The 13,348-nt window shown below is 50.2% G+C and overlaps 2 protein-coding genes across 3 annotated transcripts in view; one reads left to right on the top strand and one right to left on the bottom strand.

Moving 5' to 3' along the window:
• The window catches only part of bel (ATP-dependent RNA helicase bel), a 61,920-nt gene extending 53,074 nt beyond the window's left edge, over window positions 1-8,846 (top strand). For both annotated transcript variants that reach the window (XM_075682244.1, XM_075682243.1), the window contains exons 13-14: window positions 1,112-1,283; window positions 2,032-8,846. In XM_075682244.1, the coding sequence (XP_075538359.1) occupies window positions 1,112-1,283; window positions 2,032-2,278 (419 nt within the window). In that variant the 3' untranslated portion in view covers window positions 2,279-8,846. The remainder of the gene's footprint in view (window positions 1-1,111; window positions 1,284-2,031) is intronic.
• On the bottom strand, window positions 7,941-12,975 carry LOC142572846 (semaphorin-1A-like). The gene is made up of 2 exons (XM_075682245.1): window positions 12,604-12,975; window positions 7,941-10,441 (listed from the first exon to the last, which is right to left on the bottom strand). Exons 1-2 carry the CDS (start codon window positions 12,862-12,864, stop codon window positions 8,885-8,887), a joined length of 1,818 nt encoding a protein of 605 aa, XP_075538360.1. The 5' UTR covers window positions 12,865-12,975; the 3' UTR covers window positions 7,941-8,884.
• Window positions 12,976-13,348: the final 373 nt, after the last annotated feature.

Below are 13,348 nucleotides of genomic sequence, written 5' to 3'. Positions count from 1 at the left end.
CAGTCGTCGCGGCTCCTTCCGAGTCTCGAAAAAAAGACCGCTTGCGTCGTGTGGCTGACATCGACGAAAGGTCTTGCTTTATATCACTCGCACGACACTCGATGGCCACTTTTTCAGCGTCGGAAACCAGGGGAGTGTCGACGCGCACAGCTCGCGTGTGATCTTTGATCGCCGCTATCGCGTCCGCGATCACGGGTGCCGCGTTCGTGATAGCGCCGGCACAGCCTGCTTCTTCCGTGTTCTCGGCGGCAGAAGGTCTCGCTGGTGATACGCTGCGTGCTCTCGGATGCCGTTTTCGCTTCTTCCCGAATGCATGAACAGTCCGAAACTTCCGATGACCGCCTGCCATTGCACCGATCGCACAGCCGTCGCTTAGGCCTCTTGGGAAAATGGCGGACTGCGCGCCGCTGTCTAGCAGACGAATCCATTGGCATCCAATAGGAAACCAGGAACTGCCCCACGTGATAGAAACGCACCAATAATGTGCGAGTATGAGTTCTTTTTTTAATGCGTGATAGCTGTGCCGTTGCCAGACGGAAAGTGCTCTTCCGCTAGGAACAGACAACAGAAGAATGCGTCTTTCAAATGAGACCAAAATGGCCGCGCTACTTGGCGTGGTTCTCAGGCGCTGCGGCGTTGAATATGATAGTTTTTGAGGTGGTTTCGCGAGCGAAAATGGCAATGAAACTGACTTTGAGAACGAATAACTCGATGAATGCGCATTACATTGCTACAGTATTTTAGGAACAGTTTCTTTAGACCTTATTAATTATGAAAAAAAATACTTCAAAAAATCGATTCTTCAGAATTTTTTTGGCCCTTAAGAATGTTTGGTGCGTGCAGACTGCTTGGTATGTCTTCAAGAGTCGTCCGCGTAGCATTCGACAGATGGTAAGCGCGATCATTATTAACTAGACTTGGCGCATAACATATCGCTGCAACAAGTTCAGGGTGCGATCACTACACAGGAAAGGAAAAAAAATTAAATTTTGACTACAGAATTCAGGGGTGCGATCATTATGCGAGTAAGTACGGTAATACTTATGCATTGCACACCCCTAGATATTCTTGCACTCACCCTCGTGGCATTCTTGTTTTGCTGCTACTGCAGGTTTGGCCACGTCTTTCTTCAATGAGAAGAACCGCAACATGGCCCTGGACCTTGTGGAGCTGATAACGGAAACCAAGCAGGAACTGCCAGACTGGCTAGCCTGCCTGGCCAAGGAAGTGCAGGCAGAGCAACGTTCCTCCAACCAGCGCCGCTTTGGCTCTGGGGGACGCAGGTGAGACCTTCCTCTCTCATAACTGCAGTGCACATCCTGTAGCCAAGCCATGGCTCCATGCTTGCGTTGTTTTATAGGCAGTTAAAGGGAACACTAACCCAGGCCTTTTAAAAAACATGTCTCATAGAGCAGGTGCAAAAGGACCGTTTTTACAGGTGCGAGGCTTACACGAGGCAAGCTTACAGCTACTCACTGAAGCCTTAAACTGTACTCTGACTGTTATGCCGAATAATTTAACCATAAGCAGTAGACAGTAACATATTTATTCAGTCGTCCTCGTCACTTGATGAGCTTGCTTTGTAGGCGCTTTCCCAGAGCTGGTCGTCCTACGTGCCCTCCAATACTGTGCGAGATTCTCATCACCTTGAAGCTCTTGACGACAGTCTCGAACGAATCTGCATGGCACGCGTCAAAATACACACGCGCACGTATAGCAGTGCTCTCTCGGTGCACCTGAAACATATGCAGCTAAACCTGCTAACAGCATTCCTCCGTACAGCCAATACCATCCTTTCAATGGCATGATTGTGATCCCACAGGATGATGACCTTTGTTGGGTCGGCAAGACACTGTCCAACCTGTTTATCACATACTCGATAGAATGCCTGTTTGGGGAACAGCATGCCCGCTTATTCTATTTGTGAGCTGTGTGAATAAGTGGAAGTGTCAGGGTGCCTACATTAGGTTCCCTGGAACTAAGTTATGGAGTCTTCTCTCTAACTGGCTGCACTTTCTTTCTTTTGCACAGTTCCCGGTATTCCTCAGGTGGCTTTGGCAGCCGCGACTACCGTCAGTACGGAGGCAGCACAGGTCGCGATCGTCCCATGGGTGGACCTCCCATGGGAGGCGGTATGGGTGGCCGCAGCGGTGGGCCCGGCGGCTACGGCGGCGCACCCCAGTATGGTGGATCGAGCAGCCAGTTTGTGGGCGGCTACCGGCCCAACAGCTACGGGGGCAACTACAGCAGCGCCTCCAACGACTGGTGGGGCAACTGAGGGGCGCACTGCGAGGCCTCCCTCCACCAGCCGACATGCCTCCCCACGCCAGTTTCTCCTCCTCTTCTTCCGCCCGTCTCTGCGGTCAGCGCATCTCCCTCCCCCTCAACCACGACTGCTGCACACGGGCTGTTCTTCTTGAGCCAGTGGTGGGCAGCACAGGAGAGAAAAAAAAAAGAGCACGCATCTTCGGGGCTGGAGCCAGCATGTCTTTTTCGGTGCTGCATGACAGGGGCAACAAATGGAACATTGGTATGGGAGAAAGAAAGGCATGGCCTTCCTTTTACTTGTCTCTCGATGATACACGTATGTTGCAACAAGGCCTCATTGCCCAGACATGCTGCCATCTCCTGCCCACCCAGTTTGTTGCCATCTCAATCAGTAGCTGTGATCCCTGTGTAGCTTGTGGTCATTGCTGCGGCCGTTTCTCTGTAGGCTTTGAGAAGCAACTACCCCTTGGTCGTGTTGAGGAAAGGAGGACCCCCGAACATAGTTTATTTTCTTCGCTGACTTTTTTTATGTTCTTTATTTTATTTTTGCGTTGCACCACCCACTGTTGTCTAGGCATACACGTATATATAGTCTTTTTATGTGTGCGTACTTGTGTGTAAGATAGCTCATCCCCTTTCTTGTTCACACCGGTGTGTGGACCCGCAAGTTTGCCAAGGCATGTCACTCCCTTTTTACTTTCTAAAACCTCCCTATTCTTGCTCATTATCACTTTTTCTTTCCTTTTTTTTTTTTTCTTCCTGCTGGTATTTTCTGTCTTGATCAACTCTGCATTCTTCACTTGTTTTATTTACCCTGAAGTGTGAAGGCTTTCTTGCTTTCCCCCCTCCTTTAGCATAGGTGCTAGCTGTTACAGCCTGGTTTTAAGGAAGAAGTTGCGGAACCTAGTTTTGCAAGTGAGGCATCTGTCATCCCGTGCAGTGAGCAGCAAATTGTCATTCCTAGGAATTTTTGGGATGCTGCTTTTGAAACGTTCAGCACTTTCCTGGGGCACGAGGACACTTCGTATGGCAGTCTCTCCTGCCAGGGAAAGGAGTATTACTGCAGATTTACTGGGCAGCAGTAGCAGCCAGCTTTTGCAGACCAATAATGTAATGCAGCTGGCCACAAGAGTAGCTTGTTTCTAATTTAAAATATTTTTATTTTTTTCTTTGTGCTGTTGTACCTGGAACACACATTTGAAAGGCGACTTTTTACACCAGGAAAAAAAAAAAATGGAACCTGAACATGCTCATTGGCATGTTACCAATAAAGGCTTTTTTCTCAAATAGTCTGCCCATTTTTAGCATAGCCTTGCGACTCTGGATCTCATGGTCACAGTGATGCCCTCTGTAAGACCCATTGGCCCTTCGCTATTTCTTCGGAGGCCCTGTAGAAACTGGGCTCATTATCGCTGTTTATTGTTACTTGCACGTTCTTGGTACTCGCGTGCTTCTAATACACTATCCCCTAGCTTGTTTAGCTCCCTAGGCCGCGTTACACGAGTATGCGAATTCCAATGTTGTGGGCTTGTCTTCCATCTGAAATGCAAGGTTACACTTCTGTTTATTTATTCTGTATGTGTGTTCTGGGTGTGCATGCCAACTGCACTTGTTCGTAATGTTCCGAGCTTCTGTGTTTCATATTTGCAAGTCTTACGCGAGACTCTCTTCTTGGAATGCATTGGATTCATTTCTTGTGCCCTGACGTCGTACGTGCAGTGGCGCTTCTTTCCAGGTAATCCCGACCGACCGTGCAAGACTCTCTGCTGCCAATTTGGCCCCAGTGGGATGCGCAGATGTTTAGGAAGCGACAGAAGTGTTGAACTTGTGTCTACACCTTTTGAGATTCGCATCGGCAGGCATTGCTCCGAAGCTTCAAATATGTGCACATCACCTAGCTGCATTATTGGAGTTAGAAGAAATCAAGAATCCCACATACGTAGCTTTGTCAATTACACACCACTAAATCTCCCCATGTACAATGATGGAGAGTCCTTGTGTCTCTATCCTTGCCTAGTAGATTGTGCACCTAAATTTTTTTTTCTTTCTCCCTGCACATTTTTTTTTTTTTTTTTAATGTGCAATGTTCGAAAAGCAAGGTGTCACAGCTTTCAGCTGCTGCTATGTGGTTCTACATTTTTTAAAATCTTCAAGCACAGGTTATGAGGCTCCTCCGTGTCTGCTGTAGGAGTTGGGCGATTAACTGACTTGAGGTAGCCACGTTTGCCCTTTGAGCAAAACATTGTGATGTAAGCATTGAATATTTATTTCAACAATGCAGCAATGGATGGCATGCTATCGTAAACCACCTGCCCAGTGTGGTGCAATGGTTAACCGAGAGTGTACACTGAGTGAACAAGAGGCACCTCTTCGTGTGCCAGAAATGCTTTATTAATAACCTTGCGCTCTACGCATTCACTTGTAAGCCACACATAGTCATGTCTTGTGCTACGAAAGCTGTTATTTTTGTTGAATGCTTAGTGATGTTGCTGTTTGGTGCATATGCTCCTGATTTTTTCTTTTTCTCTTGGTGCAGCGCAGTTACCTTTTCTTTTTGGACACTTTTTTTTTTTCACCTGCTTTTGCAATATTTGCTGGAGGCTGAGAGAGAGCTTGTTTTGCAAGAGGACTGTTCCGACAGTCGGAGAAATTAAACGGGCTCTCCTTGTGCCTTGAATGTTGCGAGCACACTTGCTAAAAACAAAGAAAGCCTGGTGCCTGCATTACACTAGTGGACACACGTGCACGTGGTTCCAGTGTGATAGATGTTCCTTGCATTCTTTTCTTTAGACTGTATGTAGCATTTTATAGGTGTCTTGTTTCCAGCGCTGCTATGTGGCTGTGCACCTTTTTTTTTTCTTTTTTGTGTGTGTGTGTTTGAGTGTGCTCTAACAGTGTTGTGAGCCTCTCGTAATCGAGACTCGCACTGTGAGCGAGGCAGGTGCCACACATAGTACAGTCAGCACACTCCAGAGGGACACACACCCACAGACTTGTGTGTCTGGGGTGCCAAGACTTGTGGTGCAAGTGTGCGGCACATCCGTCAGGCACGCCTTGCCTGCCAGAAAGTGCATTGTATCCAAGGCGACCGACCGACTGTAAGTTGGGACCGGTGGAGGGACGAAGAATGTCCCAGTTAGGTTGCAGTGAGGGTGTCGGAGCTTGGCATTTCTGGGGGACCTTATTCCCAGTCCCTCCCATGTTGAAGGGTGGAGAGAGTCGGCCAAGATTCGTCTCGGTGGATTTGCCGTTTTTCTTGCTAGGTGTACAGTAAAGCTAGGAATATTTCTTTTTAATTGGCAAGATGAACAAAGATTGTATGTATGTCTTAGTGGTGCAGCCTTCGAGGTCGCTGCATTCTTGGCATTTGAAGGGATGATTTGTTCAAGCTTCAATGCGAGAAATGGGTACCCACTGTAGTTAGAACTTTTGGTGCCCTTATTGCCAAGAGCTCTGCCGCTTGTGGTTGAGTGGCTCGGGCGGCAAACTCGTTTAACAGCGAGTATAGCTTTAATTTAATGTCTTTCAACTTCTCTTGTGACTAAATTATGACTTAATTCCACGAGGCATAGTGACTGAGTGAAAGTTTTTGAGAGAGAAAGAGTTTGTGGGCTGGGTTGGGAGAGAAAAAAAACTCGTTCTGTCCGTCGATGCAGCGCAAAGCATCAGAGCAGAGACCTTCCGTGACCAAAGAAAAAAAAAATGATCCACGCGCACACTAAGGCGGCGTCTTTCTTTTTTTGTGGCCAGGACAAGCAGGTTTCTCCTTCTGCGAAGAGGAGGGGGCTAGGGACCATGACAGTGGGGAAGTATTCCCGGGGCTGCGCTTATGTACACAGACACATGTACCCCTCTCTTCCTTTGGGTTTTACTTTTTTTGTTATTCCTTTCCCGACTAGTGCTGTCTTGTGGCGGATGACGAGAAGTGGATGAGGGCTGGAAAAATGTGGGCCAGCTGTGCAACAACAGCCGCCCTCTTCTTCTGAAGCTTGTTGAGAGCCAAGCAGTCTGTTCGCTTTGCTGTCTTAGGACTATTGACATGTAGCTGCAGCAACTTCAGTCGGTGGCGTCTTTGTCTGGCGGTGCTGCTGTACCTAAAGCAATTGCTGCTCTTCAGGCAGCACAGTGGGTCATTGGAGAACTTCTCCTGCCTCCCACGTAACCTGAGCTTCTAGATAGGTTTCAAGGGAAGGGGGGGGTGGGGGGAGGAGCAGTTGGTTTATGGAGGAGCGCTGTTTGTTGGCGTGTTTTCAGGGGAGCCACATGCTGCACACTTGTTTGACTTGACTCTGCATCCAAGGCGAATGAGTCCCTAGGGATCACTGCTGTTATTTGCATCCTCATTTAGCAAGAAAACTCCCATTCCCATCCTCCTCTTTGTAATATATGTATGTACATCACTGCGCCTTCATTCGTGCAGGTGGTCACGTGTCGCCTTCGTGCGGTTGTATGTATGTATATATGATATATATATATGTATGGCCCAAACAGCCTGCAGGTGATTTCTCATTGCATTCTCTCTGGGTGGTTTCCATATTTAAAATTTTTTCTCCCTTGTCTGCCATCAAGTCTGTGATCACACGGTGAGCAAGCTTCATTTGCTGCTGTGTGCAGGGAGGAACAGGCAATTGCATTCTAGATTGAGTGGGATGCCACATCAAACCCACATTAGTACGGTTTTCGCTTGTTGGGTCCAGTGGTGAACTGATGCAAATCTCCGAGAGAGTGGTGTTCCAAGCCATGACGAGCAGAGTGTTTTCGATCTAGTCTTCGCCCTTCCTGTTTGGCAAGGGGCTGTGGCCTTGCTTCGTGAATGCTGTGCCTTTTGGGTCGAGGTGTCTTCTGAAAATTGCATCTTTCTCAATTTCTTTAGCCCCCTTTTGTCAAAGTGATCTTTAGCAGCTACTTTAGTAGTCGCGGGACTCACCCATGTTTATTATGCGATATTTAAAGCCTTTCTTTATCTTCGACGCTGTGCTGACCACAATTTGCACTTGCGGAATTTATTTTCCTTTGGTTGTACAAGGAACTGAAGTGGCGAGATGCTAGTGGTTGTGTTTAAGAGGAGGCAAGAGCGCACTTCCATCGACCATCACTGGTGCATTGTGGTTATTTTTGCTCTTGATGCCAAGAATGTGCCTTATCTATTGCTTCAGAGTTTGTGTGCTTCTGGAAGGACTTTGGAACCTTGCAGTGTTTGGATGGCAAAGGCACCTACTCCCCCACCTTTTGTTTTACCATCATTCGTGTTCCTCGTAACTCTGGGCGCACCTGTACATACAGTCCATCATCGGGAGAGGGAAAAGGTCTCATTGACAGCGACTCTGTCTCAACGCCCACATCACATAATTTATACGCAAGTAGGTTCATTCAATCTGCGGCGGATGTTTTCAAGGGGGTAATAACTTGTGCCTGCATATTTGCCTGCTGGTACATCTGTGGGACGTTGTACATAACACAAACTGGGAATGAGTGTGCAGGACAGCCTTGTCTTGTACTGCAGTGAGCAGGAGGTGCGTACGTGATGTGGCTCCCAATGTTTCATTCCTCTCTACACTATGATGCCACCAGCCAATCGCTGGGCATCATTTTGAGAAATGCATACTTGGCAATTTGCTTGGAATGCACAATGGAAAGTACAATACCGGGTGGAATATCTTTTCGTAAGGCAGTGTTTTTATTCGGGGTGGCTTGTATGGTGGGTTTTGGCAGTCAAGACACTGGGTTGGGTAGGCAATTGTTGGCGGAAGTTCATGTTTCTGCTTTTTTAAGTCGTTTCCATTATGAGGTCGCAAAAAGCACTGCCAGAATTTGTGGGTGTTAAGTACGAATCAGTAGTTTAGGCTAATGAGGTTGCTTCCTCTGGTGGTTTTCCGTTCCAGATTCCTTCTTTTGCGGTCATTTCTTTGTTCTTTACTTGCGGAACTTAAACATGCGTCAGCCTTGGGAGATTCCATTGCCAAACTCCCTCTCAGTCCTGGCGTTAAGTGGGGGGAAGACGCCGACAAACTCAAATTTCTTTACGCCGGAGGTCTCTGCGTTTCGGCGGTGACAGCACGTGAAAAATACTGTCCACCTTAGAACAAATGACCGAAGCACATAGCACTTTTTACTCGCGGCAAAACGTAATTGATGAGCAGTGTAGCGTTTTCCCTCGTGTGGAAGGTGCGCTATGCCCTAAATGTTCTTCACGCATGTGCAAAACCGGTTTTGAAGGACAAACGGCGCGCTTGTTTGTTTCCCGAAACGAGAGAACAATTAGACATCCCGCCAGTTATGGCTTGACAGCATAGTCTGGTCAAACGAAATAAAATGACGAAAGGCATGCCGGGCGGGCCTGGCGATTTCGCGACGTACACACAAGTTTAAAAACAAAGGCTGACTCCCTGTACTCTAGATTCTTTTGTAGTCTTGTCTTTTTTGCCTTTTGGGTATAGCAAAAGCATGTTTTTGATTTGTAACCGTACGTGGGGAGGATTGTTTGGCCCAGAGTTTCTGGGAGTTTTTATTGTCGATGCATTAATGTGACTTGTTCCAAAACTGAGAAATAAAGAAAGATTGGTAGTCACACACGCGCATGCAGCTGTCTTTGTCTCTTTTGAGTGGTGGCTTTGCTTCAGCGGTAGTTGAAGTAAGCCATGTCCTTTCGCTGGTTGTGCCTGTACCAGTAGCCGACACCGAAGCCAATCACTATGGAACCCATGATGCAGAAGGTGATCGCAAAGCCCAGCGTGTGGGCGCTGTACAGGTGAGGCGCTCCACGACCACTGGTAGCCGTGTTGTCGATGGTCCACGGGTCACTGCCGTGTGGGAACTTCATGTTGTTCATGTGTTTGGCGAACTCGTCTGGACACTCCAGGCTGTGGCCTCTTACCACTTCCTGCACGGCATTCTTTGGTGCCGGCTGGTCCACGAGGCTCTCGCACTTGGTCGTGTCCTTGTTCCAGGCACAGTACGGGTCTTGGAGCCCGACGCATTGTGTGCACGTGCGCACCGTCCAGTTGCAGTTGTCCAGTGGCACAGAGACGAGCTCATGGTACGTAGTCACTAGAAGAGTGACCAGGCCGGGGCGTCGCACGATTTTCAGGTCCAGGACTGGGTCTTCTCCAGGAAAGACTATGATGTCCTCGATGACAACCGTCGAAATGGAGTTCTGCCCAACGTTGATGGCCTTGATGACGTGTCCGTGGCTAGTCCCGATGAAGAACACGTCGTAGCGCTTCCCGCTTACGGTGCGTACTTGCGGGTCGATCCAGAGGCTGGTGTAGTGGTAGTCGAAACCCACGTGTGCCAACATGGGTTCGCTAAGGTAGTTGTGCACCTCGTTGTTGGACAGCGGCCTGTTATTCTGGAGGAACTGTGTGTCGTTGCCGACAACGGTTGGCTGAGCCGGGCACTTCTCGCGGCCGGGCTTCCCGTCGTGGATGTTGGCGATCAAGTCGTCCACACTGAAGGCGCACACGGCCGACCCTCTGAAGGGGCTGCCCTGAATCCGGAAGAGTGCGTAGAACACGAACGCCTTGTTCCAGCGGGTCATGATCGGGCTGACGGCTGCGACGTCGGTGAAGACAAACGGGTTCGTGCCGTTCAGCGAACAGTGAAGCCGGACCTTCTGCAGCGTCGTCCACATCCAGTCGTGCGGCGGAGCGCCACCGGGGTCGTTGACGCACACCCGGGCCACTGTGGCCGAGGTGCGAGGACCGCAGTGGTCCTTTTCGGGCGCAGTCTCCGTGAGGAAGAAGTAGGCGTGCTCGTCGAACGCGAAAGCGCCCACGAACTCCGCGTCGGCGGCCAGCTGCGTCGCTTCCTCTGGCCTGGTTCGCAGGGGTTGCGCCGCCAGCACGGCGGGCGACTTCGGTACGCCGGCTCGCGCGGACAGGCCGGCGATTTGCCTGTTGCTGACGAACAGCACCGCAGCGCTACTGTTGCGGTCCTGCGGGATGATGGCCTGGCCGTCCACGTCCGTCTTCCAGGTGTAGTTGCGATGCACGGGGTCGTACTTGTACTCGCGGCAGCGCGGCGAGTACGCGTTCGTGCCGCACACGAGGAGGCTCTGCGGCGACAGGTGCCGCGCCACGCGGATGAAGTTGGCGCAGTTGAGGTCGGTCGGCACGGCCGTGTCTGTGCACGCGGGGTTGCTCGAACCGGACGCTGGCCAGCTGATGTTGCCCGCCTGCGAGGTTTTTGGGCGCGTTATCTCGCGGTGGACCGCAGTGCTGCAGCCGCGTGCAGTACACAGTAGAATCGCGTAAATTCGGGCCTCAATGCCTAATCCCGGATGAAACGTCGCCGAAGCCTCGTTGTCTTGCAGCAGCCACGTGAAAAGCGTCAACTGTTCGAGTAGTTTGCAGGCGAACGTATTCTATGTGGTCCGCCCTTACTGGCATGGTGCGCTTGGCTGGACATCTGATTAATGCTTAGAAGGCGTCAAAAGAGAAGCGAGAGAATGTTGAACTGTGGACATAAGTGCAACGGTCTAAAATCCGGCGCTAACCCCGACAAACCCTGCGACCTGGTTCCGTTCGGCGGGTAGCGCGCAGCCCGCGCCCCATACCGTTGTCCTTCACTGCGCATTTATGTATCCAATCGCACAGCGAATGATGCCGCTGGGCTACACGCTTTCGTATCCATGTGCCTGCCAGTCAAATGAGCCTTAGCTGTGCTGGAAAATTGGGAAAAAAAAGGTTAATCGACGCCGTCGTGTCAGCACTGTACAACTATCTTTAGTTGTATAAGAACTTACAACGCCGAATATGCATGTATTAACTAGTACTCGCATTCTTTAGCTATCGCGGGCCTCTTGGCGCGGTCCCTTGCCCTGACCGCGCCCTTAGCACCTGTTTTTTTTTTAATGCGGAAGTGATGAATAGTTCATTGAACGAAAAAGCCGGCGTCTGTAGGATCGAAACGGCACCTAATTTCCCATTGGCTGCGACGCCACTTCGCGAGCGCGCCTAGACGGAGCGCCTGGTGCTTCAATAGCGCGCCAGGCCTTGCGTGAGGGAAGAGGGCATCGCCGTGACGCCACGTCACCCTCGCTCTAGGAAGCCTGTGTTATCCGCGCGAGCTCTCGCCTGCCTTCTAACTGCGCCTCGGTTAGGCCAAATCAAAGCGTTTGCCCGCGAGGGCAACGAGCGCGGACCGCTCAGCGACGTTCAATTGGGCATTAATGCTTTCGCATTCACAAATCGTAAGAAATGCTTAGGTGTCCTCACATTTCCCCCCACCCCCCAACTGCCTGAAAAAAACTACAGGCACTCCCCGTGAGCCCATGTACAGAAGAGGAGACTGGATAGCCTACAGTACGTCTTTACCTAACCAAACTTTACATTTGCCAAGATTGAAACACGAGTGATTGGTAGTCTACAATCGCCGAGAAATGGCTGTTCTAGGCTTGTTTTCTCGCGTTCACCTGGATCAATTCGGAGGCCAGTACTTCACGCATGCAGATCATTGTAAATGTATTTCCAATCTTCTCGGTCTTGAATAATGCTCGTCACAGGTCCGCGTCTACAGCGGCCACGACTATATATAGCGTGCTGCGCCAGCTCTCGGAGGCCATGCTCCGAAACCTCTTGCACTTTGAGTAAAACTGAGTCCGTGTGGTCTGGTTCCAGAAATACCGGTGCCGAGAACAAAAAAGAATAAAAGTGTCGAAACCTCGAGGCAGTTGTGCTCTCGGAAGGAACAGACTGGACGTGAGGAGAGAGCGGCACTCAGTTCTTACATCGAGAAAGGACGTCCTGCGCTTGCACGACCTTGGTAACAGCGCGGCATGAACAACAGTTACGTGAAAAGTATCTGAAGAACGGATCAGCTGATCATCAGAATCGTCAGGTTCATTGCTGCGTAGCCCGCTGTAGTGCCTCATATGGCTAAGGCGTTCTGCTATACTCGGCACGAGGTCGCGGGTTCGAATACCGGCCGCGACAGCCGTATTTCGTATACAGAAAGGCTCTTGTACTGCGCTTTGCACGTACGTTAAAACGAGCCCACGTGGTGGTAGACGTGCGCGTAGCCCACTGCAGACGAGGACCGAGGTGACAACAGTGACTCGGGGCAATACGTGTTCCGACACTTCCTTTTTGTACTCGTCGTTACCAGCGCTATGCCCAAGCTGCCACTTTAGTGGCAGCCCCAAGTGGTCGAAATTAATGCGCAGCCCTCCACTGCGACGTGCCCCATATCCCAGTTGTGAAGCTTCTGGCTGCTACACCAAATAATTTGGGACGAGGTGATGCTCGATCCTTGCGACGTAAACAGTCCAGTCGCAAAGTGTTCGACGCCGAGGTGCCCGAGTTCTAGCCGCAGCGCACTTACGGGATTCGGTCTCACCTGATCGAGAGTGTGAACGCTCAGGTTGTAAAGGTAGTTCCGGCCCCCAACGAGCACGTAGTCGCCGTCCAGAAGGAGGAGCCTCAGGTACTCTCCCGCCACGGCGCTTATGTTGTCGGCGGGGAACACTCGAACCAGCTGGTGCGGGTACTCCTCGATGAACAGTTTGGGCTCCAGCTGGCGCTCCCAGGTGGCCGTCGCCAACGGAACGAGAGCCGCCGCGACAAAGAACGGCCAGAGCATGCTCGACGCGGCACGCATGTCTGTACTTACGCCTTGGCTTTTTTATTGTTTCACGATGCCTGCAGCGTTGTCGCCATTAGATGTGCGGCCATTACTCGCTGGTGCTGCCACCACGTTGATGAGATGCTCCTCGTCGTCTTCCTTATTTGGAGAGTAAAGAGGGGCCTTTCGACTCTTGTACTATCCCCCGTAGTGGGCCGTGCTTTTTCTTGGAATCAGTGCGGCAGGTAACCTATTCACCCTCCAACGTACTCTCCCAAATTTTCCTTAGAGTTTATAGGAATTTGGCCTTGGTACGATTTTACCAATTACCCATGTTTCGTAAATATTTTATGTGTGTTTATATATATATCAATGAAAAGAAAGGGAGTTAACCGAGGGGCCCGATTTTTATTAGTCATATCGTAAGAAGCCAACAAACACTGACACCAAGGACAACATAGGGGAAATTACTTGAGCTCGATAAACGAAATAAAGAAACGATAAATTAATGGAAATTAAA

Source organism: Dermacentor variabilis, chromosome 2 (assembly GCF_050947875.1).
Source record: "Dermacentor variabilis isolate Ectoservices chromosome 2, ASM5094787v1, whole genome shotgun sequence".
NCBI classification, from domain to species: domain Eukaryota; kingdom Metazoa; phylum Arthropoda; class Arachnida; order Ixodida; family Ixodidae; genus Dermacentor; species Dermacentor variabilis.
The sequence above is the reverse complement of the archived record's forward strand: the minus strand, read 5'-3'. Positions and strand labels throughout refer to the sequence as shown.

What these genes read in the sequence shown, in the direction of transcription:
- LOC142572846 (XM_075682245.1), bottom strand. Translation starts at nt 12,864, where the DNA reads ATGCGTGCCGCGTCGAGCATGCTCTGGCCGTTCTTTGTCGCGGCGGCT. An exon ending in GCGTTCACACTCTCGATCAG is followed by an intron (nt 10,442 to 12,603) that starts GTGAGACCGAAT and finishes AAAACCTCGCAG; the next exon opens with GCGGGCAACATCAGCTGGCC.